This window comes from Ranitomeya imitator, chromosome 3 (assembly GCF_032444005.1).
Source record: "Ranitomeya imitator isolate aRanImi1 chromosome 3, aRanImi1.pri, whole genome shotgun sequence".
Taxonomy (NCBI): Eukaryota; Metazoa; Chordata; class Amphibia; order Anura; family Dendrobatidae; genus Ranitomeya; species Ranitomeya imitator.
The window spans coordinates 837,255,136-837,281,968 of NC_091284.1; the positions used below are offsets into that span (position 1 = coordinate 837,255,136).

Below are 26,833 nucleotides of genomic sequence, written 5' to 3' on the forward strand. Positions count from 1 at the left end.
TAGTTATATTCTTGTACATAGGGGCAGTATTATAGTAGTTATATTCTTGTACATAGGGCGCAGTATTACAGTAGTTATATTCTTATACTTGGTGGCAGTATTATAGTAGTTATATTCTTGTACATAGGAGCAGTATTACAGTAGTTATATTCTTATACTTGGTGGCAGTATTATAGTAGTTATATTCTTGTACATAGGAGCAGTATTATAGTAGTTATATTCTTGCACATAGGGGGCGGTATTATAGTAGTTATATCCTTGTACATAGGAGCAGTATTATAGTAGTTATATTCTTGTACATAGGAGCAGTATTATAGTAGTTATATTCTTGTACATAGGGGCAGTATTATAGTAGTTATATTCTTGTACATAGGGGCAGTATTATAGTAGTTATATTCTTGTACATAGGGGCAGTATTATAGTAGTTATATTCTTGTACATAGGGGCAGTATTATAGTAGTTATATTCCTGTACATAGGAGCAGTATTATAGTAGTTATATTCTTGTACATAGGGGCAGTATTATAGTAGTTATATTCTTGCACATAGGAGCAGTATTATAGTAGTTATATTCTTGTATATAGGGGCAGTATTATAGTAGTTATATTCTTGCACATAGGAGCAGTATTATAGTAGTTATATTCTTGTATATAGGGGCAGTATTATAGTAGTTATATTCTTGTATATAGGAGCAGTATTATAGTAGTTATATTCTTGTACATAGGGGCAGTATTATAGTAGTTATATTCTTGTACATAGGGGCAGTATTATAGTAGTTATATTCTTGTACATAGGGGGCAGTATTATAGTAGTCATTTTCGTCTACATAGGGGCAGTATTATAATAGTTATATTTTCTTTTTTTTAGCAAGCAAACTGGAGAGAAATAGTGAATAAGAAGCTGAAGTTTCCGGTAAGTCTGATCAATGCTATACATGATGGGAACCTTCCTCAGGTGCAGCAGCTTCTCCATGTCAGTGACGGGATCCTGCGACAGTTGGATGATAGTGAGGACAGATCATGGCGGGAGGCTCTCAATCTCGCCATCCGTACAGGAAATGAAGAGATTATGAAGACCCTGCTGCATTGTGTGAAGTTTGATTTCCGGCAGATCCATGAAGCCCTCCTCGTAGCTGTTGACACCAACCAACCTCATGTGGTTAAGATGTTACTGGATCGCTTGGACCAAGAGAAAGGGCTGAAGATGGACATCAAGTCTTTCTCAATGGCTTTCTTCGACAACTCTATTGACAACTCCCGCTTTGCTCCTGGAGTGACTCCACTCACCTTGGCCTGTGAGAAAGACTTGTATGAAATTGTGGAGATGCTTATGAAGAAAGGCCATGTGATCACCACTCCGCACAAGATCTCCTGCACATGTCTGGAGTGCAGCAATGGACGCAAGTACGACCTTCTCAAATTCTCGCTGTCTCGGATCAACACTTATAAAGGAATCGCCAGCAGGGCCTACCTGTCCATCGCAAGCGAAGACGCCATGCTGAGAGCCTTTAGGCTGAGTCGAGAACTGAAGAGACTTTCCAGAAAGGAGCCGGAGTTTAAGGTCGGTTACTTATTTTTATAGTTTGGAGCATAATGTTACTAATATGGTGAATACTAACTTATGTGCTTCTGCGTTGTCTGCTTTAGTGTCGCAGTCCATGGTGTCCAGTTATTTAGTGTACTGATAGCTTGGTGTTTGCTGATGTAGTGTTTCAGTCCCTGGTGCTCAGTGGTTTAGTGTTCCAGTCCCTGGTGTCCAGTGGTTTTGTGTCCCAGGCCTTGGTGATTAGTGGTTTATTGTCAAAGTCTCTGGTGTCCAGTGGTTTAGTGTCTAAAGGTACTGTCACACTCAGCGACGCTGCAGCGATATAGACAACGAGCCGATCGCTGGAGCGTCGCTGTTTAGGTCGCTGTAGAGACGTCAAACACAGCAACTCCAGAACGATGCAGGAGCGATCCAGTGACGTAACGGCGACTCACTTATCGTTCTCGCTGGTTGTTCGCTCCATGTAAAACCATTGCTGGCGTCGTTGCTTTCGATGTCAAACATGACGATACACACCGACCTGACGACGAAATAAAGTTCTGGACTTCTAGCTCCGACCAGCGATGTCACAGCGGGATCCAGATCGCTGCTGCGTGTCAAACACAACGAGATCGCTATCCAGGACGCTGCAACGTCACGGATCGTTGTCGTTCTCGTTGCAAAGTTGCTGAGTGTGACGGTACCTTAACCCCTTCACCCCAAAGCCTGTTTTCACCTAAGTGACCGGGCCAATTTTTACAATTCTGACCACTGTCACTTTATGAGGTCATAACTCTGAAACGCTTCAACGGATCCTGGTGATTCTGACATTGTTTTCTCGTGACATATTGTACTTCATGATAGTGGTATAACTTCTTTGATATGACTTGCATTTATTTGTGAAAAAAAAAAAAAATTTGTCGGAAATTATGAAAATTTAGCAATTTTCAAACTCTTAGTTTTTATGCCCTTAAATTAGAGAGTTATATCACATAATATAGTTAATAAACAACATTTCCCACATGTCTGCTTTACATCAGCACAATTTTGGAAACATAATTTTTTGTTGTTAGGGAGTTATAAGGGTTAAAAGTTGACCAGCGATTTCTCATTTTTGCAATAAAATTTGCAAAACCATTTTTTTACGGACCACCTCACACTTGAAGTGACTTTGAGGGGTCTATATGACAGAAAATGCCCAAAAATGACACCATTCTAAAAACTGCACCCCTCAAGGTACTCAAAACCACATTCAAAAAGTTTATTAACCCTTCAGGTGCTTCACAGGAATTTTTTGAATGTTTAAAAAAATTGAACATTTAACTTTTTTTTCACAAAATTTTTACTTCAGGTCCAATTTGTTTCATTTTACCAAGGGTAACAGGAGAAATTGGACCACAAAAGTTGTTGTACAATTTGTCCTGAGTACGCCGATACCCCATATGTGGGGGTAAACCACTGTTTGGGCACATGGCAGAGCTCGGAAGGGAAGGAGCGCCATTTGACTTTTCAATGCAAGATTTGCTGGAATTGAGATCGGAGCCCATGTCCCGATTGGAGAGCCCCTGATGTGCCTAAACAGTGGAAACCCCCACAAGTGACACCATATTGGAAAGTAGACCCTTTAAGGAACTAATCTAGATGTGTGGTGAGCGCTTTGAACCTCCAAGTGCTTCACAGAAGTTTATAATGTAGAGCTGTAAAAAAAAATTTATATTAATTTTCACAAAAAATGATCTTTTTGCCCCAAATTTTTTATTTTCCCAAGGGTAACAGGATAAATTGGACCCCAAAAGTTGTTGTGCAATTTGTCCTGAGTACGCCGATACTTCATATATGGGGATAAACCACTGTTTGAGCGCATGGCAGAGCTCGGAAGGGAAGGAGTGCCATTTGACTTTTCAATGCAAAATTGGCTGGAATTGAGATCGGACGCCATGTCGCATTTGGAGAGCCCCTGATGTGCCTTAACAGTGGAAACCCCCCACAAGTGACCCCATTTTGGAAAGAAGACCCCCTAAGGAACTTATCTAGATGTGTGGTGAGCACTTTTAACCCCCAATTGTTTCACTAAAGTTTAGAATGTAGCATTGTGAAAATTAAAAAATCATTTTTTCTTTCCACAAAATGATGTTTTAGCCCACAATTTTTTTTCCCAAGGGTAACAGGAGAAATTGGACCACAAATGTTATTGTCCAATTTGTCCTGAGAACGCTGATACCCTACATGTGGGGGGGAACCACCGTTTGAGTGCATGGCAGAGCTCGGAAGGGAAGGAGCACCGTTTGAAATGCAGACTTAGATGGAATGGACTGCAGGTGTCATGTTGCATTTGCTGAGCCCCTGATGTACCTAAACAGTAGAAACCCCCCACAAGTGACCCCATATTGGAAACTAGACCCCCCAAGGAACTTATCTAGATGTGTTGTGAGAGCTTTGAACCAACAAGTGTTTCACTACAGTTTATAACGCAGAGCCGTGAAAATAAAAAATATTTTTTTTCCACGAAAATGATATTTTAACCCACACGTTTTTATTTTCCCAAGGGTAACAGGACAAATTAGACCCCAAAAGTTGTTGTCCAACTTGTCCTGAGAACGCTGATACCCCATATGTTGGGGGGAACCACTGTTTGGGCACACAGGAGAACTCGGAAGGGAAGGAGCACTGTTTTACTTTTTCAAAGCAGAATTGGATGGAATTGAGATCGGACGCCATGTCGCGTTTGGAGAGCCCCTGATGTGTCTAAACAGTGGAAACCCCCAATTATAACTGAAACCCTAACCCCAACCCTAACCCTAACCCTAACCCTAGCCCTAACCCTAGCCCTAACCCTAGCCCTAATGGGAAAATGGAAATAAATACATTTTTTTACATTTTATTATTTTTCCCTAACTAAGGGGGTGATGAAGGGGGGTTTGATTTACTTTTATAGCGTTTTTTTGGCGGATTTTTATGATTGGCAGCTGTCACACACTAAAAGACGCTTTTTATTGCAAAAAATAGTTTTTGCATCACCACATTTTGAGAGCTATAATTTATCCATATTTTGGCCCACAGAGTCATGTGAGATCTTGTTTTTTGTGGGACGAGTTGACGTTTTTATTGGTAACATTTTCGGGCAGATGACATTTTTTTTATGTTTTGGCGCTTTTACACAATAAAAACTATTTTATATAAAAAAAATAATTGTTTTTGCATCGCTTTATTCTGAGAGCTATAACTTTTTTATTTTTTTGCTGATGTTGCTGTATGGCAGCTTTTAGTTTGCGGGACAAGATGACGTTTTCAGCGGTACCAGGGTTATTTATATCCGTCGTTTTGATCGCGTGTTATTCCACTTTTTGTTCGCCTGTATGATAATAAAGCAATGTTTATTGCCTTGTTTTTTATTTATTTTTTTTGCGGTGTTCACTGAAGGGGTTAACTAGTGGGATAGTTTTATAGAGCGGGTCGTTACGGACGCGGCGATACCAAATATGTGTACATTTATTGTTTTTTTTTAATTTACATAAATAAATGGATTTATTGGGAAATGTTTTTTTTTTTTTTTTATTTGGGGATTTTTTTTTTTTTTTTTAACTTTCTAACATTGTCCCAGGGTGGGACATCTCTGTATTAGATCAGATCGTTGATCTGACACTGTGCATAGCACACTGTCAGATCAACGATCTGACAGGCAGCTTAGCTGGCTTTCCAGCGCCTGCTCTCAGCAGGCGCCGGCTAGCCAGGTCACTTCATGACCCGGAAGGAGTCCGGCGGCCATCTTGGATCCGGGGACTCCTTCCTGGTCACCGGAGCAACGCGATCTCATTGCGTTGCTCCGGTGGGAGAGCGCAGGGAGCCCCCGTCCCTGCGCGATCCCCCTCTATGCCGCTGTCACTACTGACAGCGGCATCAGAGGGGTTAAATGCCCGCGATCGGCGATAGCGCCAATCATGGGCATTGCTGCGGGGTGTCAGCTGTCATATACAGCTGACACCCACACCCGATCACCGCGGCACTCAGCGCGAGACCGCGATGATCGGTGCGCCGTACTAGTACTGCTGCTGGCACAAATGCAGTGCCGGCAGCGCAGTACTAGTAGGGCGCGTGGCGCGAAGGGGTTAAGTCTCTGGTGTCTAGTGGTTTAATTCTCCAGTCTCTGAGGTCCAGTGGTTTAGTTCTCCAATCCCTGGTGTCCGGTGGTTTAGCTCTCCAGTCTCTGGTGTCCTGTGGTTAAGTTCTCCAGTCTCTGAGGTCCAGTGGCTTAGTTTTCCAGTCTCTGGTGTCTAGTGGTTCAATTCTCCGGTCTCTGAGGTCCAATGGTTTAGTTCTCCAGTCTCGGAGGTCCAGTAGCTTAGTTCTCCAGTTGCTGGTGTCTTGTGGTTTAGTTCTCCAGTCTCGGAGGTCCAGTAGTTTAGTTCTCTAGTTGCTGGTGTCTGGTGGTTTAGTTTTCCAGTCTCTGAGGTCCCGTAGTTTAGTTCTCCAGTCCTGGTGTCCGATGGTTTAGTTCTCCAGTCTCTGAGGTCCCGTGGTTTAGTTCTCCAATCCCTGGTGTCCTGTGGTTTAGTTCTCCAGTCTCTGGTGTCCTGTGGTTTTGTTCTCCAGTCTCTGAGGTCCTGTAGTTTAGTTCTCCAGTCTCTGGTGTCCTGTGGTTTAGTTCTCCAGTCTCTGGTGTCTAGTGGTTTAGTGCTACAGTTTCTGATGTCCAGTGGTTTAGTTCTCCAGTCTCTGGTGTCCTGTGGTTTAGTTCTCCAGTCTATGGTGTCCGGTGGTTTAGTTCTCCAGTTCCTTGTGTCCGGTGGTTTAGTTCTCCAATCCCTGGTGTCCGATGGTTTAGTTTTCCAGTCTCTGAGGTCCCGTGGCTTAGTTCTCCAATCCCTGGTGTCCGATGGTTTAGTTCTCCAGTCTCTGAGGTTCCGTGATTTATTTCTCTAGTATCTGAGTTCCAGTGGTTTAGTTCTCCAGTCTCTGATGTCCTGTGGTTTAGTTCATCAGTCTCTGAGGTCCCGTAGTTTAGTTCTCCAGTCTCTGGTGTCCGGTGGTTTAGTTCTCCAGTCTCTGGTGTCCGGCGGTTTAGTTCTCCAGTATCTGGTGTCCGGTGGTTTAGTTCTCCAATCTCTGGTGTCCGGTGGTTTAGTTCTCCAGTATCTGGTGTCTAGTGGTTTAGTGCTACAGTTTCTGGTGTCCAGTGGTTTAGTTCTCCAATCCCTGTTGTCCGATGGTTTAGTTCTCCAGTCTCTGATCTCCAGTGGTTTAATTCTCCAGTCCCTGGTGTCCGGTGGTTTAGTTCTCCAGTCTTTGTGGTCCAGTGGCTTAGTTTTCCAGTCTCTGGTGTCTAGTAGTTCAATTCTCCAGTCTCTGAGGTCCGGTAGTTTAGTTCTCCAGTTTCTGGTGTCCTATAGTTTAGTTCTCCAGTCCCTGAGGTCCGGTAGTTTAGTTCGTCAGTCTCTGGTGTCTGGTGGTTTAGTTTTCCAGTCTCTTAGGTCCCGTGGTTTAGTTCCCCAGTCCTGGTGTCCGATGGTTTAGTTCTCCAGTCCCTGAGGTCCGGTAGTTTAGTTCTCCAGTCTCTGAGGTTCCGTGGTTTAGTTCTCCAGTCTCTGAGGTTCCGTGGTTTAGTTCTCCAGTGTCTGAGGTCCCATGGTTTAGTTCTCCAGTCTCTGATGTCCCGAGGTTTAGTTCTCCAGTCTCTGGTGTCCTGTGGCTTAGTGCTACAGTTTCTGGTGTCCAGTGGTTTAGTTCTTCAGTTGCTGATGTCTCGTAGTTTAGTTCTCCAGTGTCTGGTGTCTAGTGGTTTTGTGCTACAATTTCTAGTGTCCAGTGGTATAGTTCTCCAGTCCCTGGTGTCAGGTGGTTTAGTTCTCCAGTCCCTGGTGTCCGGTACTTTAGTTCTCCAGTCCCTGAGGTCCGGTAGTTTAGTTCTCCAGTCTCTGAGGTTCCGTGGTTTAGTTCTCCAGTCTCTGGTGTCCGGTGCTTTAGTTCTCCAGTCCCCGGTGTCCGATGGTTTAGCTCTCCAGTCCCTGGTGTCCGGTGCTTTAGTTCTCCAGTACTGGTGTCCGGTGCTTTAGTTCTCCAGTACTGGTGTCCGGTGCTTTAGTTCTCTAGTGTTGGTGTCCGGTGGTTTAGTTCTCCAGTCCCTGGTGTCCGGTGCTTTAGTTCTCCAGTCCCCGGTGTCCGATGGTTTAGCTCTCCAGTCCCTGGTGTCCGGTGCTTTAGTTCTCCAGTACTGGTGTCCGGTGCTTTAGTTCTCTAGTGTTGGTGTCCGGTGCTTTAGTTCTCCAGTACTGGTGTCCGGTGCTTTAGTTCTCTAGTGTTGGTGTCCGGTGGTTTAGTTCTCCAGTCCCTGGTGTCCGGTGGTTTAGTTCTCCAGTCCTGTTGTCTGATGCTTTAGTTATCCAGTCCTGGTGTCAGGTGCTTCAGTTCTCCAGTCCCTGGAGTCTGGTGGTTTAGTTCTCCAGTCCCTGGTGTCCGGTTGTTTAGTTCTCCAGTCCCTGGTGTCCGGTGGTTTAGTTCTCCAGTCCTGGTGTCCGGTGCTGCAGTTCTCCAGTACTGGTGTCCGGTGTTTTGGCTCACAGCTATCGGACATTGTGCAGGAGACACCAGAGCGGCTGTCATGGAGCCGTGCTTCATATTCCCGGTACTTGCATACAACAGACATTAATCTTTCTATGACCCCGTACAGAGTGTATGGGGCTGAGCATTTCCATAGTACAGACCCACATAGAAGGACATCCCTGCACATCACTGAACAACCAGGCATACATGCCGCCATATACTGCAATGTGTCCTGTGGTCTCTGCAGCCCGAGTACCTGAGCCTGGAGGACCTGAGCCAGGAGTTTGCCGTGGAGTTGCTGGGAATGTGTCGTAATCAGAGTGAAGTCACCGCCGTTCTCAACGACTGTGGGGACGACAGCGACGAAGAAGAGTTGGACAACCAGGCGTTTGAGGAAGGAATCCCCAACCTGGCCAGGCTGCGGCTCGCTGTGCACCACAACCAGAAGCGGGTAACTATATATAGGACACCTATATGGACTTCAGAGGTCCTTAGAGAGGTTATCCTGTCACAAACTATTGATGATGTCGAATAGTGCTGCGCTTTGCAACTCCGCTCAAGGCTTCGAGGCAAGTAACCACTGATGGTGGAGTAAGACGGATGTCAGACCTCACTGATCTGATAGCGATGACCTATTCTTCGGACAGGTCTCCAGTATGTTGTCACCAGACAATCCCTGTAATAAAGATAGGCCCCTATGGATCAGAACGAGAAGCAATATATACTTTTTATATTAACCCTTATTTTACTCTGCAAGTAAAGTAGAGACCCAACAGGTCGATTTTACATTAACATCTACACTATAGACCTGCTCTGGATAGTTAGTATTAAGCAGGTTCCAAGAGGAAAGGTGAACCTAGATTTTATAGGTGGTCAAAAGCCACCTCCAGACATTCATCCATATTGTTGGTGGGAACATGCTCAGAAGCCCTGGACTAAGAAAGTGGCTAGAAATATTGAGATTCAACTTATTACATGCTGCAAGTAAATTGTGCGCACAGACAGTTCTTATTGCTGCTTTTAGCTGCTAAGCTCAGTGTAACCACCAAGTAGAGATGTTCAGATCAACACACAAGACCCCAGTCCAGCAACCAAGTCAGTATTCTGTATCCACCAGACAAGAACCCTGAAGACTGTCTACTATCTGCCAGATTCCCCACTGACTCTTGTGATTATTAGGCTCATCATGACTTCATGTGTGCACCAATGATGTCACAGTCAGAAGAGGCGCTGGGGATTTCAGCAGGTAGGAGGTGGATCACAGGGCTCCCATCAGAATAGACGCTGGGGATTTCAGCAGGTAGGAGGTGGATCACAGGGCTCCCATCAGAAGAGGCGCTGGGGATTTCAGCAGGTAGGGGGTGGATCACAGGGCTCCCATCAGAAGAGACGCTGGGGATTTCAGCAGGTAGGAGGTGGATCACAGGGCTCCCATCAGAATAGACGCTGGGGATTTCAGCAGGTAGGAGGTGGATCACAGGGCTCCCATCAGAAGAGACGCTGGGGATTTCAGCAGGTAGGAGGTGGATCACAGGGCTCCCATCAGAAGAGGTGCTGGGGATTTCAGCAGGTAGGAGGTGGATCACAGGGCTCCCATCAGAAGAGACGCTGGGGATTTCAGCCGGTAGGAGGTGGATCACAGGCTCCCATCAGAAGAGACGCTGGGGATTTCAGCAGGTAGGAGGTGGATCACAGGGCTCCCATCAGAAGAGACGCTGGGGATTTCAGCAGGTAGGAGGTGGATCACAGGGCTCCCATCAGAATAGACGCTGGGGATTTCAGCAGGTAGGAGGTGGATCACAGGGCTCCCATCAGAAGAGACGCTGGGGATTTCAGCAGGTAGGAGGTGGATCACAGGGCTCCCATCAGAAGAGGCACTGGGGATTTCAGCAGGTAGGAGGTGGATCACAGGGCTCCCATCAGAAGAGGTGCTGGGGATTTCAGCAGGTAGGAGGTGGATCACAGGCTCCCATCAGAAGAGATGCTGGGGATTTCAGCAGGTAGGAGGTGGATCACAGGGCTCCCATCAGAAGAGGCGCTGGGGATTTCAGCAGGTAGGAGGTGGATCACAGGGCTCCCATCAGAAGAGGCGCTGGGGATTTCAGCAGGTAGGAGGTGGATCACAGGGCTCCCATCAGAAGAGGCGCTGGGGATTTCAGCAGGTAGGAGGTGGATCACAGGGCTCCCATCAGAAGAGGCGCTGGGGATTTCAGCAGGTAGGAGGTGGATCACAGGGCTCCCATCAGAAGAGACGCTGGGGATTTCAGCAGGTAGGAGGTGGATCACAGGGCTCCCATCAGAAGAGACGCTGGCGATTCCAGCAGGTAGGAGGTGGATCACAGGGCTCCCGTCAGAAGAGACGCTGGGGATTTCAGCAGGTAGGAGGTGGATCACAGGGCTCCCGTCCAAATATAGATGTGGATGCTGGACTCATGTGTGGTGTAAAGCTGGAGCTCTGTGTCTCTCACCCTTGATCTGGAACTGCCGTGTTCTGTTCCTCAACTCTCATGTGCAAAACCCAAGCCCTGTCCTCACCTCCAATATGTAACTGTCAAGCTCTCTGCCTTTATGCTGATTAGTGATGAGTGAATATACTCGTTACTCGAGATTTACCAAGCACGCTCAGGAGTCCTCCGAGTATTTTTAGTGCTCGGAGATTTAGTTTTCATTGCCGCAGCTGAATGATTTACAGCTATTAGCCAGCATAAGTAAATGTGGGGGTTGCCTGGTTGCTAGGGAATCCCCACATGTAATCAAGCTGGCTAACAGATGTAAATCATTCAGCTGAGGTGCGGAAAACGAAATCTCCGAGCACTAAAAAATACTCGGAGGTCACCCAAGCGTGCTCGAGAAATCTCGAGTAACGAGTATATTCGCTCATCACTAATGCTGATGTGTAACTGTCAAGCTCTGTGCCTTTCCTATAATGTGTAACTGCTAAGTTCTGTGCCTTTTCTATGATGTGTAACTGCTAAGCTCTGTGCCTTTCCTATAATGTGTAACTGCTAAGTTCTGTGCCTTTCCTATAATGTGTAACTGCTAAGTTCTGTGCCTTTTCTATGATGTGTAACTGCTAAGTTCTGTGCCTTTTCTATGATGTGTAACTGCTAAGTTCTGTGCCTTTTCTATACTGTGTAACTGCTAAGTTCTGTGCCTTTCCTATAATGTGTAACTGCTAAGTTCTGTGCCTTTCTGTTGTGAATTCTGTGGCTGAATTCACTTCTGTGGTCACAAGTGGAATTGCAGTCTCTGGGCTTCCTCCCTCAGGTGTTTTGGTGAGCTCGTTGGCTGCCTTGCTATTTAGCTCCACCTGAGTCTGTCTTCCTTGCTCCTTGTCAATGTTCCAGTGTTGGATCTGAGCTACTGCATCTTTCCTTGGGCCTGCTGCTCTGCTAGATAAGTGCTTCTAGTTTGTTTTCTGTTTTTTTCTGTCCAGCTTGCTATTGTCTTTTGCTGGAAGCTCTGAGAAGCAGAGGGGTGCACCGCCGTGCTGTTAGTTCGGCACGGTGGGTCTTTTTGCCCCTTTGCGTGGTTTTCGTTTTAGGGTTTTTTGTAGACTGCATAGTTCTCTTTGCTATCCTCGCTCTGTCTAGAATATCGGGCCTCACTTTGCTGAATCTATTTCATTCCTACGTTTGTCTTTTCATCTTGCTAACAGTCATTATATGTGGGGGGCTGCCTATTCCTTTGGGGTATTTCTCTGAGGTAAGTCAGGCTTGTATTTCTATCTTCAGGCTAGTCAGCTCCTCAGGCAGTGCCGAGTTGCATAGGTAGTGATAGGCGCAATCCACTGCTGCTTATAGTTGTGTGAGGATAGATCAGGTACTGCAGTCTACAGAGATTCCACGTCTCAGAGCTCGTCCTATTGTTTTTGGTTATTGCCAGATCTCTGTATGTGCGCTGATTACTGCACGCTGTGTTGCCTGATTGCCAGCCATAACACCTTTCCTATAATGTGTAACTGCTAAGTTATGTGCCTTTTCTATACTGTGTAACTGCTAAGTTCTGTGCCTTTCCTATAATGTGTAACTGCTAAGTTCTGTGCCTTTCCTATAATGTGTAACTGCTAAGTTCTGTGCCTTTTCTATGATGTGTAACTACTAAGTTCTGTGCCTTTTCTATGATGTGTAACTGCTAAGTTCTGTGCCTTTTCTATGATGTGTAATTGCTAAGTTCTGTGCCTTTCCTATAATGTGTAACTGCTAAGTTCTGTGCCTTTTCTATGATGTGTAACTGCTAAGTTCTGTGCCTTTTCTATGATGTGTAACTGCTAAGTTCTGTGCCTTTTCTATGATGTGTAACTGCTAAGTTCTGTGCCTTTTCTATGATGTGTAACTGCTAAGTTCTGTGCCTTTTCTATAATGTGTAACTGTTAAGTTCTGTGCCTTTTCTATGATGTGTAACTGCTAAGTTCTGTGCCTTTCCTATAATGTGTAACTGCTAAGTTCTGTGCCTTTTCTATGATGTGTAACTGCTAAGTTCTGTGCCTTTTCTATGATGTGTAACTGCTAAGTTCTGTGCCTTTCCTATACTGTGTAACTGCTAAGTTCTGTGCCTTTCCTATAATGTGTAACTGCTAAGTTCTGTGCCTTTCCTATAATGTGTAACTGCTAAGTTCTGTGCCTTTTCTATGATGTGTAACTGCTAAGTTCTGTGCCTTTTCTATGATGTGTAACTGCTAAGTTCTGTGCCTTTTCTATGATGTGTAATTGCTAAGTTCTGTGCCTTTCCTATAATGTGTAACTGCTAAGTTCTGTGCCTTTTCTATGATGTGTAACTGCTAAGTTCTGTGCCTTTTCTATGATGTGTAACTACTAAGTTCTGTGCCTTTCCTATAATGTGTAACTGCTAAGTTCTGTGCCTTTTCTATGATGTGTAACTGCTAAGTTCTGTGCCTTTTCTATGATGTGTAACTGCTAAGTTCTGTGCCTTTTCTATGATGTGTAACTGCTAAGTTCTGTGCCTTTTCTATAATGTGTAACTGCTAAGTTCTGTGCCTTTCCTATAATGTGTAACTGCTAAGTTCTGTGCCTTTCCTATAATGTGTAACTGCTAAGTTCTGTGCCTTTCCTATAATGTGTAACTGCTAAGTTCTGTGCCTTTTCTATGATGTGTAACTGCTAAGTTCTGTGCCTTTTCTATGATGTGTAACTGCTAAGTTCTGTGCCTTTTCTATGATGTGTAATTGCTAAGTTCTGTGCCTTTCCTATAATGTGTAACTGCTAAGTTCTGTGCCTTTTCTATGATGTGTAACTGCTAAGTTCTGTGCCTTTTCTATGTGTAACTGCTAAGTTCTGTGCCTTTCCTATAATGTGTAACTGCTAAGTTCTGTGCCTTTTCTATGATGTGTAACTGCTAAGTTCTGTGCCTTTTCTATGATGTGTAACTGCTAAGTTCTGTGCCTTTCCTATAATGTGTAACTGCTAAGTTCTGTGCCTTTCCTATAATGTGTAACTGCTAAGTTCTGTGCCTTTCCTATAATGTGTAACTGCTAAGTTCTGTGCCTTTTCTATAATGTGTAACTGCTAAGTTATGTGCCTTTCCTATAATGTGTAACTGCTAAGTTCTGTGCCTTTCCTATAATGTGTAACTGCTAAGTTCTGTGCCTTTCCTATAATGTGTAACTGCTAAGTTCTGTGCCTTTCCTATAATGTGTAACTGCTAAGTTCTGTGCCTTTTCTATAATGTGTAACTGCTAAGTTATGTGCCTTTCCTATAATGTGTAACTGCTAAGTTCTGTGCCTTTCCTATAATGTGTAACTGCTAAGTTCTGTGCCTTTCCTATAATGTGTAACTGCTAAGTTCTGTGCCTTTTCTATGATGTGTAACTGCTAAGTTCTGTGCCTTTTCTATGATGTGTAACTGCTAAGTTCTGTGCCTTTTCTATGATGTGTAACTGCTAAGTTCTGTGCCTTTTCTATGATGTGTAACTGCTAAGTTCTGTGCCTTTTCTATGATGTGTAACTGCTAAGTTCTGTGCCTTTTCTATGATGTGTAACTGCTAAGTTCTGTGCCTTTCCTATAATGTGTAACTGCTAAGCTCTGTGCCTATGTTACACGAACGTTCCTCCATCTGCCCCCAGCTGTGCTCTGCCCTCTAGTGGCTGCTACGTGTAACTGATCTACTGACTTGGGGCTCCTTGAGAAGGGTTTATAATGGTCTTCTTTACCATTCTCCATCAGTTTGTGGCTCATCCCATTTGTCAGCAAGTCTTGTCCTCCATCTGGAGTGGGAAGTTATCAGGTTGGAGGGGCAGTAACACCATCTGGAAGCTCTTCGTTGCCTGCGCCATCTTCCTCACTATGCCTCTCCTGTGCCTCATCTACTGGTTGGCTCCAAAGTCCAAGGTAAGGAGATGAATGTAAGCAGCACAGGTCCCCACAGCTCAGGACCCAATGTCAGCCTTGGGCTATGGCGTGGCTTCACTGGCATGGTGAAGCTCAATGGCACCTCTTCTGGCTAAAAGGAGGTACTGCAGGTAGAATTCGAACTGAAGGACTTGTCCACTGTGCCGTCTTCTGCCTCGTCATTGTGATAATCCCATCAATAGTCTAACATAGTGACATGTACGGATATAGAGGCACTGTATCTGGTCCTGTTATGGGGGATTATTAGCTGGTACGGATATAGAGGCACTGTATCTGGTCCTGTTATGGGGGATTATTAGCTGGTACTGACATGGGGGCACTGTATCTGGTCCTGTTATGGGGGATTATTAGCTGGTACTGATATACGGGCACTGTTCTGGTCCTGTTATGGGGGATTATTAGCTGGTACTGACATGGGGGCACTGTATCTGGTCCTGTTATGGGGGATTATTAGCTGGTACTGATATACGGGCACTGTTCTGGTCCTGTTATGGGGGATTATTAGCTGGTACTGACATGGGGGCACTGTATCTGGTCCTGTTATGGGGGATTATTAGCTGGTACGGATATAGAGGCACTGTATCTGGTCCTGTTATGGGGGATTATTAGCTGGTACGGATATTGGGGCACTGTTCTGGTCCTGTTATGGGGGATTATTAGCTGGTACGGATATAGAGGCACTGTATCTGGTCCTGTTATGGGGGATTATTAGCTGGTACGGATATTGGGGCACTGTTCTGGTCCTGTTATGGGGGATTATTAGCTGGTACGGATATAGAGGCACTGTATCTGGTCCTGTTATGGGGGATTATTAGCTGGTACGGATATAGAGGCACTGTATCTGGTCCTGTTATGGGGGATTATTAGCTGGTACGGATATTGGGGCACTGTTCTGGTCCTGTTATGGAGGATTATAAGCTGGTACGGATATAGAGGCACTGTATCTGGTCCTGTTATGGGGGATTATTAGCTGGTACGGATATAGAGGCACTATATCTGGTCCTGTTATGGGGGATTATTAGCTGGTACGGATATTGGGGCACTGTTCTGGTCCTGTTATGGGGGATTATTAGCTGGTACTGATATACGGGCACTGTTCTGGTCCTGTTATGGGAGAATATTAGTTGGCACTGTGTCTGGTTCTCTTTTGGGTGCTTGCTAGATAGTGCCTTTATGGTGGCTTCTTGTCTGGGGCTCTTATTGGGGCTTTTTGGCTAATATTGATGTGGGAGGAGTGTGGCTGACACCTTATTGGGGCGCTGTGTTTGGCAATGTTATGAAGGCTTCTTGGTTGGTGCTATTATGGGGGCACTGTAGCTTGTGGCTGGTACTAATATAGGGTTTGTGGCTGGTGCTCTTATGGTGGCCTTTCAGTTAGTACTCTTATGGAGGCTCGTTGGCTGGGACTGTTATGGTGGCTTGTTGGCTGGGACTGTTATGGGGGTTTCTGGCTGGGACTGTTATGGGGGTTTCTGGCTGGGACTGTTATGGGGGTTTCTGGCTGGGACTGTTATGGGGGTTTCTGGCTGGGACTGTTATGGGGGTTTCTGGCTGGGACTGTTATGGGGGTTTCTGGCTGGGACTGTTATGGGGGTTTCTGGCTGGGACTGTTATGGGGGTTTCTGGCTGGGACTGTTATGGGGGTTTCTGGCTAGTACCGATATGGGGCACTGTGACTGGATCTGTATTGGGGCACTGTGGCTGGTAGTTTTACAGCAGAGTAAAGGGACAGTGCACTGCGATGCCATTTTGTGGCTGTCTAGGTGAACATTACCTGTGGGTATCAAGGTATAATGGTTCATTCGAGTAACAATTATAATGGGAGTCAATAGGAAATCAGAGCATTTTTCTGGCAGATGAGGTCTGGGGGGCAGTGAAAGTGTTGAAATGAATGGGAAAAGTGCTGAATGGAAGGAGAACATAGCGGGGAAGACCCCTGGAAGCATCTCTGACCCCCAGATCGCTGCTAAGAATAATGGAGTCACACTTTTACCCACTCTAAGGACTGACAATAAAACATTCCAAACCAAAATTAAATTAAATTTGTAGTCATTTTTTTATTCAAAAATTGGAAACTTTAGTGTTATTTATGAACGAAGCAAGAACTGACAAAAATTAGCTGGAAGAGGGACTCAGATACCCCCTGTATTAGACATGAAGGAGGGGCTCATACACATTCTGGTCACACTGTCATATATATTGGTACCCCTAAACTTATAAGAGCTATGCACTAAGTGCGCTGTTTTGGAGTGTTATGTACCACTAAAATATAACACAAAGCAGTAATACTCTATGGATGATGTGACGACACAGCATTTCTTCTTAATTATGCCAGACATAAACTGAGTAGGCCCAGAATCATAAACTGTGGTCAGAAGTATTGCATCTTCTCGTAGGACGAATATTTACCCCAAATATTATCTACTACAGTTTATTTTCTGTTATCTTTACAAAACAGTAATGCATGGCCACCGAACAATGATGTTGATTACATGCATTGTCCACGCCAGGCAGTTTGTTGGCATTCCAAACAGAGGAGAAAAAAACGATGCAAATAGATTACATAATTAGGTTGGCCTCATTCATATCTCTCTCTCTAACCTCTGGATGCTGGTTGAAGGCCAATTGTGAACTATATAAAGAGACTTAGGGGACCACGGCCCCGGCTGGAAGAACACAGGCCTGGTTCATTAACCATCACTGAAACCCCAGAGATGTCTTAAAGAATCCAGGTTGGGACAATTGCGTCACCTGGCCACATACCTCACTGCTCTCGGTTAGCTTCCTAAACTTTTCGTTACCTCCTCTCTGGGTGCCCGCCAAAAGTGAGGAGCCACTGGTGGGGGTATTCGGCACTGGAAGCAGCTCTAGTCCCGGAACGTCAGCGGAAGGGGGAGACTTTGTATTTTGCACCATCTTGGGTTCTTGCTGGGACTCTTCTGTATGCTATTGTGTGTTGGCGGTTCAATAAATTATAAATATGAAAAAAGAAGAACTGCGGCAGCACTCACCAGATAGCGTAGATCAAACCTTTATTGAAGGTAAAAAATCCATCATGACGTGTTCACGGCTCGGGGGAGTGCGGACATAGTGGAAGTGAGCAGGGGAAGACAACAGCTGTTTCGCGCTCTACCAGCGCTTCTACAGGTCAATAAATTATTGCCACACTGTTTTACCATCACTCTGTGTTGTCTGAGTGGCGTTCTGCCCACAGAGAGAGAGCACGGGCATTCAGTGGTATGAGCCGTGGTCCATGCATTCTTTCTAAAGACAGCTGGGATAGCGGACGAGAGCACTCACTGACCCCCGGGTCTCCACAGATGTCAAATTCAATCCTGAAATATTTTTGAACACTTTTGCAGTGTTAATGTTGTGCAACACCGAAATGTAACACAAATCATGTAAGACACTATGGATTACAATATAGACAATGTTTTCACCCCCCCCCCCCCTGAAAAAATAATGTGGTCACGTGCATCAGCTATATATTTAGCAATGGACTGCAAAGCCCTAAACCCTGCCTAGAGGCTGTATTCTGCCACTCTCTCTTCTCCTGCAATTGTCCCTAGACTAAATGCAGAATGTAGAATGTATCGGATAGAAACAGAAAAGCACAATATCAGACCTTAGAAGGGCTGTTAGTATGATGGTTCAGCTTCACCACCAGTATGAACACAAGAGGACTCTGTACAGGCCTGGACAACTACTCTCTCCCTCCAATCACAACTGGCATTGAGTTGTTCAATGGGGTCAATGTGCTGATCTGGGCGGCACCTGTTCTTGTATAACCTCTGATGAGGTCATGCCGCCAGCCAATCACAGTAATGCCACAACCAAGATGGCTACGGCATTACAGTGACCGGCTGGCAATCCCCACATTTATTGGATGTGTAACAGGCGCCAAACATGCGGGGCGAGGATTCGAGCTTCAAATCTGGGCACCACCCATTACTCGTCAAGTGCCAATCATCCTGAGCACCCAGATACTTGAGTGATTCCGAGTACGGTTGCTCATGACAGCACACAACTTTCTGATCAGCCTGGCGTGAGCACCTTGTGTGCGGTGACACCTGGACATAATGAGGAGACAGGAGTGAGGAGCAGTGGGTACATGGATTGGTCTAGTCTGGGGTCTGATCTGGTGTATGCCATTAACCATTCCTTCTATAAATGGCCGCTCCCGTTTTTGTGACAACCACCCCCTTGACTATTACCCTTCTGAGTTGGCATGTCAGCAGGAGTCATATAAGTGATTAGGAGAAGGTCACAGGTTCATTCTTATTTTTCTATTATTGAAATTCAGGTTGGAAAAATCCTTAAGATTCCGGTGATAAAGTTCCTTCTTCATTCGGCCTCCTACTTGTGGTTCCTAACACTTCTCCTGGTGGAGTCCCTGATCATGGAGAGAAGACACGACATATATGAAGGCCGAGACCTGACCATATGGCAGAATTCCCTACACATGATCTGGGTGGCAGGTCGGTCTATGGTTTAGCTCTAGTTTCACTGATCTGTTATTGATATAGCCTGTCAGGTGTTGTTTGACCCCAAACCACCATTAGTACCGGATCGCTCTGTTCCCGCAGTCCCAAAGGGGCCTGTTGGTGGCACAAATCAATAAGCTAATATTTATCAGCTGAAGGTCACGATTTATTAGTACATTTGTGCTTTATTTTTAGCTATTTTTTTGTGTTCTTCACCTTTTTTTTTTCATTCGCACCTAATTCTTCTGGTAGATTGCATCTTTTAAAAAATCTATTTTATATGTGTTCGCATGTATTTTTGCTATGTTCGCCAGTGTAGTGTGGGTGGACTTTGGGGATATGGCACAAATTTACTACAGTCCTCTTCTGGAGTGATTTTGCATCAAACAAAAATGTGGATGCAATTTTTCAAGTTCCATAAGTACTGCAATTTTTACTATAGTTAGCAAAATCTGTGACTTTTTTGTGTATAAAATTGCAAAACAGGTGAAATGCAAAAATAAAGACTGTTCTTTTTCGCTTTGTGCAAAATTAATGAGCCGCATGCGCCATATTGTATAATGTGGTGTAAAAAATGAAATCGAAGACAAAAAACAGAAAAGTGACTTTAAAAAAAATAAACTGCAAATGATGAATCATGAGATTCAAGACTGAATTATTAATCCTGCAAACACCGTGATGCAAGGAGGAGCAGATGCTGCTGAGGGAAGTCAAAATGTCCACGTCTTATCCTCACCCTGTATGACCAAAGCGCATAGGACATGATCACAAGCCTGACCCAAATCTTGTTCATTGCCACTGTGTTCTACTTTCTGCGCATGCGCAATGACCTGGGCTATCCCTGCCTTGCTTGAGCAGTGAACCCCTAGGAAAGTACATCATGCTTTACTGTAAATGAAATCAGGAGACGCCAGCGCATGCGCAAACATTTGGCCAGACTTGTGTGTGTCATGCATACTGCTCTTATGTACAAGAGTACAATATCTATTGTAGCGCATGCTCCTGAATTCATCCTAGCTACTGTACAAGAATATAACGTCTATAATTGAGCATGCGCGAAAATTCATGTAAGAATGTTCATAGGTGCAAGAATATAATTATTATTGAGCATGCGCAAGGATTCATCCGAGCATGTTTTTATGTCCAAAAACATAACTTCTACTATTGAGCAAATGCTAGAATTCATCTGTGTATGTTCATAAGAACATCAATATAACTTCTATTATCGAGCATATGCAAGGATATATCTGAGCATAGGCTTATGCACAAAAGCATAAGATCTATAGCGCATGCACGGGGATTCAACAAGGATACTCTTATAAGTAGAATATAATTTCTATACTGTGTCTGCAGGTTTCTTGTGGCACGAGTGTAAGGAGGTCTGGATTGAGGGGCTGAGGAGTTATTTTCTGGACTGGTGGAACTTTTTGGACATTGTAACCATCAGTATGTACCTGGCGTCGTTCTCTCTGAGGACCCTGGTCGCTGTGAAGGGTTACGTCTCCTGTAACGATGATCCGGATTCATTTATTTGCAGCTATTACACTAAATCAGGTGAGTTCGGGATCGCGCAGCATCGCCTAGTAAGGAGAATTGTATGAACGAGGCGGACCTTGTGCATGCATTACGAGTGGAGAATGTTCCTTCCTCCGTTGGTCTCTGGAGCTTTAGTCATGTCATCATTTCTCCGTAGACTACAAGCTGTTTGGATATTTTTGTAATGTCTGATTTGTATGAAATTACCGGATTGTCTCCAAAGACCGATATAAAAATTGGATCTAGAATGATTTCTAATTACAGGAACTGTATTCTAGAACGTTCGGAATGGAACACAGAGGACCCGCAGTTCATCGCCGAGGTCTTGTTTGCTGTGACCAGTATGTTGAGCTTCACACGTCTCGCTTACATCCTTCCTGCTCATGAGACCCTTGGGACCCTACAAATATCTATAGGCAAAATGATTGACGACATGATACGGTGAGGAACTTCATCCAGCCATGGTCCTTCTACAACTTTATATAAGGCTGTCCATATCATGTCCTGTCAAGGCTCATTTGTAGGTCCGAATTTACTGACGCGCAAACTTCTGGGGTCAGACATGATCCTCTTAAACATGGTCGAAAAAGGTTTTTTGCTTGTTTGGTTGAGACAATTTATAGATGGGAAGACATGTGTGGAAATCTGTGGGCCACTCTGGAAGTCACTGGGTAGATGCCCCATTCAAGCTTCAGATGGGTCTTTCCTTAATATATTGTGAGATGTACGGTGGGTACGGAAAGTATTCAGACCCCTTTACATTTTTCACTCTTTGTTTCATTGCAGCCATTTTGGTAAATTCTAAAAAGTTCATTTTTTTAATTAATTAAATTATCAGAAAATATCAGATTATTTATTCCCCCACAGGAAAAAAAAACAATTAAAAAGTCAAAATTCCTGATTTGGAGACCTTAAGTATTAAAACGTGATCAAAAACTAATTTACGGCCCAAAATGGTCCCAGTACAGAACTAAAGCTCGTCCCGCACAAAATGAACTCGGACACAGCTGCTACAACAGAAGCATAAAAAAGTGATTGGTCTCGGGAAATGGCCACTAAGGTTTATTTTTAATAAACAATTAAACGATGTAAATTTGTCATCGCCGGAATTGTACCAACCTGCAGGATGACATTACTCATCCGTTCTTTCCACACAGTGAAAGTAAAAACACAGAAATACGAACAAAAATGGTGGAATTGCTTTTTTCCCTCTTCCACCTCATAAAGACTTTTTTCCCCGTTTGTCAGTAGAGTATGACGAGCCACAGGTTGGGGAACACTGGTTCAGTCTTACCGCCCCATCACTTCTCCACCTTGGTAGCTTGAAGCAGTAGATATATGGTCCTTATGGGATAACCCAGCTGGTTATCCCATGTTCCTACTTTCATGAGCATTTCTCCTGTTCAGGTTCATGTTCATCCTGATGATCATCCTAACCGCCTTCCTCTGTGGCCTCAACAACATCTATGTCAACTACAGTGAATCAGAAACTCTGGGCAAGTAAGTATCCGACCACCCTGTCATCAGAGAGAGGTTGTCCTACACTTAATATAGGAAGTGTTCAACTCCTCCATATACATACATGCTAGGCTCAGCCTCACTTTTGCATGGTGCAACAATGTCAGTCTGTCGTGGGTAAACCACATCTAGCCATGGTGCTCAATGTCAGTACGAGGCAGGTAAAGCTGCGTCTACCCATGGTGCTCAATGTCAGTCTGAGGCAGGTAAAGCTGCGTCTACCCATGGTGCTCAATGTCAGTCTGAGGCAGGTAAAGCTACATCTATCCATGGTGCTCAATGTCAGTCTGCCGTTGGTAAAGCCACATCTATCCATGGTGCTCAATGTCAGTCTGTTGTTGGTAAAGCCACAACTAGCCATGGTGCTCAATGTCAGTCTGCAATTGGAAAAGCTACATATAACCATGGTGCTCATTGTCGGTCTGTAGAAGGGAAAGCCACATCTATAGCCATGGTGCTCAATGTCAGTCCGAGGCAGGTTAAGCCACATCTAGCCATGGTGCTCAATGTCAGTCTGTAGAAGGGAAAGCCACAACTAGCCATGGTGCTCATTGTCGGTCTGTAGAAGGGAAAGCCACATCTAGCCATGGTGCTCAATGTCAGTCCGAGGCAGGTAAAGCCACAACTAGCCATGGTGCTCAATGTCAGTCCGAGGCAGGTAAAGCCACAACTAGCCATGGTGCTCAATGTCAGTCCGAGGCAGGTAAAGCCACAACTAGCCATGGTGCTTAATGTCAGTCCGAGGCAGGTAAAGCCACAACTAGCCATGGTGCTCAATGTCAGTCCGAGGCAGGTAAAGCCACAACTAGCCATGGTGCTCAATGTCAGTCCGAGGCAGGTAAAGCCACAACTAGCCATGGTGCTCAATGTCAGTCCGAGGCAGGTAAAGCCACAACTTGCCATGGTGCCCAATGTCAGTCTGCAATTGGAAAAGCTACATATAACCATGGTGCTCATTGTCGGTCTGTAGAAGGGAAAGCCACATCTAGCCATGGTGCTCAATGTCAGTCCGAGGCAGGTAAAGCCACATCTAGCCATGGTGCTCAATGTCAGTCTGCAAATGGAAAAGCTACATATAACCATGGTGCTCAATGTCAGTCTGCAGCAGGTAAAGCTGCGTCTAGCCATGGTGCTCAATGTGAGTCTAAGTCAGGTAAAGCTACATTTAGCCATTGTACTCAATGTCACTCTGCAGCAAGGAAAGCTACATTTAGCCATGGTGCTCAATATCAGTCCAAAGCAAGTAGAGCTACATCTAGCCATGGTGCTCAATGTCAGTCTGCAACTGGAAAACCTACATAAAACCATTGTGCTCAATATCAGTCTGAGGCAGGAAAGCTACCTCTAACCATGGTGCCTAAGTCAGTCTACATGAGGGGAAGCTACATCTACCCATTGTGGTTACTGCAGGTTGTAGGCTTGTCGGAAGAGGTGGGTCTTCAGGTTGCTTTTGAAGATTTCCACAGGATCAGGAGTTAGGATGACAATGATACCATTTTTTATTAGGTTGAATATTCACTGATAATTTGTGGTGTCTGACCAGGCTCATGTGTTGTGTTTTTTGGCATCCTGCAGCTTTAATGAGACCTTCCAGTTTCTATTCTGGACCATGTTTCAGATGGTGGAGAGGACGTCGGTGGACATGAACCACTATGTGGTGGCAGAGTTTGTTGGTCGGGCCTTGTACGGTCTCTTCACTATTATCATGGTCATTGTCCTGCTCAACATGCTCATAGCTATGATCACCAACTCATTCCAGAAGATTGAGGTGAGACTTCAGCCTCACGAGTGAAAGATACATATTGGGTGGATGTGCCCTGTAATTACACATAGGGCATATGTGACATCCATGACAATCCGTCATGCGGTTCTGCAGGTGAAAAAGCTTTTATACAGTAAACAGGGTGGTTTTTAGTGTTCCTTTTGATACGTGTTAGTATATGAGTGTTCAATGTCTTCTTATTGTTTTCGTTCTTCCATCTTTTTTTCACAGGATGATGCTGATGTCGAATGGAAATTTGCTCGCTCTAAATTGTACCTTTCTTATTTTCGAGAGGGATTGACCCTGCCTGTTCCTTTTAATATCATCCCTACTCCTAAAGCGCTCTTCTACATAGTCAGGTACGGTCTTCCACCTCTCTGATCTCAGATCTATATTAGTGACCAAGAAAGCTACCCAAATCACACCTGTGTAGGTCGTCAAAAGAAGTTCTACTCAAAGTGTTGACTGTCTGGACAGATCCTTCCTGGGTAATTCGGTGGTTGGATGGGTATGTTGTTGACTCCTCAATGCCCACTAGGAGCCAGTTAATAAGATTCGGTTCCAAATCATGTGGATTTTTTTTTTTTCAAAAAAGGTTTTTCCAAAACCACATTCCAGAATTAGTGAAGCACAACATTGTAGTGCGAGTCCTCTAAAAACAAAGTTCCTATAATTACAGAGGGATTTTCAGAATCATCTGCTGCTACAAACCCAAGAAGAAGCAGGATTATCCTCCGATCGCTACAATCGTAAGTGTCGGGCTCGTGTCCCATCCTCCTGCACACGATTGTTTCACTGGTTCCATCCTATCTGAATGTTACATTGTCTTTACGTTTCCGCAGTCCAACAGGGGAGTTGTCGAAGGGTCTTTCGGTGAGAGTCGTACATCGTACCGTCTGCAGGTGATCAAAGCTCTGGTCCAGAGATACATCGATACGGCCAGAAGGGAATTTGAAGAAGCCAAACGCAAAGGTAACAGAGGGTCACTCACCGATTTACATCCACTAATAATAATGTGGTGAAAGTCTAATCTTCATTTCTTGCATCACCCATGGAAGCTCCGAGATGAGGATCATCATTTTCACAATGTCACGCTTAGCATCCATGTGCGAATAAGTTTCAGTGGCAACAAAGTGGAAAAACTTGACAACTTGTCTGGGATGTTTCATTATGAGATAGCACCTCAGTGCCCAATCGCACATTTAGTGGTGGAAAACGGGGCATGAAGGGGACGTTTAACGATGTGATTTAAGATGATACCACGAGTTGGCAAGTATGCTACCATTGGAGCCTTTATGTCTAAGGAGATGGCAGTATCTGCTGCCCTGCGAATTCTGGACCATCCAAAGATTAACTTTACAACTCTAAATAGGAAGGAAGAAAGATAAAGCAACTTGTGGCCCCACATCTAGTAAGCAGTCTTAAGACACAACCCAACATTCCCCTCCAATGGTCAGATCCCGATCCTCAGATGTCTACACCAGGCATGGACACCTGACACTTCGTCAGATTCTGCAGACTCCAATTTAAGGTCTCCCATCCTATCAGAATTACTGTAGACCACTCAAGGTCTGTTCTCGATTTATCGATGTTTTTCACATCCCACACAAAGGCAGCTCTATCCTTGGGGCAGTACTCCACCGCCATAGTGGAGGACTGGATATAGTACAGGTTCCCGGGCAGGGATATTTCTCCAGCACACGTCATCTCTGTGTCATTCCTGAACCTGTATTATAACAGCAACTTTTTGTCTATTTAGATCTCGGAAACCGCATCACGGAGCTAAACAAGAATGTTGTCCGTCTGCAGTCGGAGGTGAAGCACCTGAGACGTTCCTTGGCGGACACCGGCACACAGGTCTCAGCTAGAGAAAGTGAAAACGTGCTGAGCCGATACATCATGAAAGTCAAGAACAGTTTCCAAAATTACGATCAGGAGTCGGTCAGTTCCGGGAAGGATTCTTCAGACGTCACCGTCCACCAGGATAGCTTCAGGAACATCCTCCCAGATGATGATTGCCCTCCTTACCCTGATGTGTCACTCGCTGATGACCTGGACCAAGCTGGGGACGGCTCAGAGGTCGGGGAGGACATGTGAATGACTGGATAATGTATAGTAGGAAATACTGGACACCACCCACCAGTACTAGAGCAGGGATGAGCGGGGTCTTCAGGGTGACCCCAACATCTGCACGTAGCCTGTATGCTCTGTATACCGTGTATTTCATCAGCTTCCCATGAAATAAACCAGATGTTACTACAGCACAGTGGCGATATAAGAGGAGCGTCTGATACCTGTCACATATACAAGACCCCTAAGATAGAGACCCTAGAAGATATCACGTTCTCTGCGGTGTAATTATATGTTAGCGATATCTAAGCCTGTACATATATAATGAAGGGAATAAAGGTCTATGAGAAATACAGATGTATTACTTATCACTATGTATCCCGGGGAAATAAAGAACACACAAGGAACCAGCAGAATAGTGAGTGCAGCTCTGGGGTATAATACAGGATGTAACTCAGGATCAGTAATGTAATGTATGTACACAGTGACTGCACCAGCAGAATAGTGAGTGCAGCTCTGGAGTATAATACAGGATGTAACTCAGGATCAGTAATGTAATGCATGTACACAGTGACTGCACCAGCAGAATAGTGAGTGCAGCTCTGGAGTATAATACAGGATGTAACTCAGGATCAGTAATGTAATGTATGTTCACAGTGACTGCACCAGCAGAATAGTGAGTGCAGCTCTGGAGTATAATACAGGAGGTAACTCAGGATCAGTAATGTAATGTATGTACACAGTGACTGCACCAGCAGAATAGTGAGTGCAGCTCTGGGGTATAATACAGGATGTAACTCAGGATCAGTAATGTAATGTATGTACACAGTGACTGCTCCAGCAGAATAGTGAGTGCAGCTCTGGGGTATATGTTGTGAATTCTGTGGCTGAATTCACTCCTGTGGTCACAAGTGGTACTGCAGCTTCTGAGCTTCCTCCCTCAGGTGTTCTGGTGAGCTCGTTGGCTGCTTTGTTATTTAACTCCACCTGATTCTGTCTTCCTTGCTCCTTGTCAATGTTCCAGTGTTGGACCT

General features: G+C 44.8%; 1 protein-coding gene across 1 annotated transcript in view; it reads left to right on the top strand.

Annotated features, from left to right (window-relative positions):
• Window positions 1-26,085, top strand: part of LOC138672389 (short transient receptor potential channel 2-like) — a 90,165-nt gene extending 64,080 nt beyond the window's left edge. The window contains exons 2-13 of the mRNA XM_069760326.1: window positions 867-1,559; window positions 8,308-8,511; window positions 14,244-14,408; window positions 18,733-18,907; window positions 20,267-20,467; window positions 20,728-20,890; window positions 21,857-21,949; window positions 23,543-23,735; window positions 23,961-24,088; window positions 24,409-24,478; window positions 24,572-24,701; window positions 25,489-26,085. Of these exons, the coding sequence (XP_069616427.1) occupies window positions 867-1,559; window positions 8,308-8,511; window positions 14,244-14,408; window positions 18,733-18,907; window positions 20,267-20,467; window positions 20,728-20,890; window positions 21,857-21,949; window positions 23,543-23,735; window positions 23,961-24,088; window positions 24,409-24,478; window positions 24,572-24,701; window positions 25,489-25,826 (2,553 nt within the window). The 3' untranslated portion in view covers window positions 25,827-26,085. The remainder of the gene's footprint in view (window positions 1-866; window positions 1,560-8,307; window positions 8,512-14,243; window positions 14,409-18,732; window positions 18,908-20,266; window positions 20,468-20,727; window positions 20,891-21,856; window positions 21,950-23,542; window positions 23,736-23,960; window positions 24,089-24,408; window positions 24,479-24,571; window positions 24,702-25,488) is intronic.
• The last annotated feature ends 748 nt before the right edge of the window (window positions 26,086-26,833 follow it).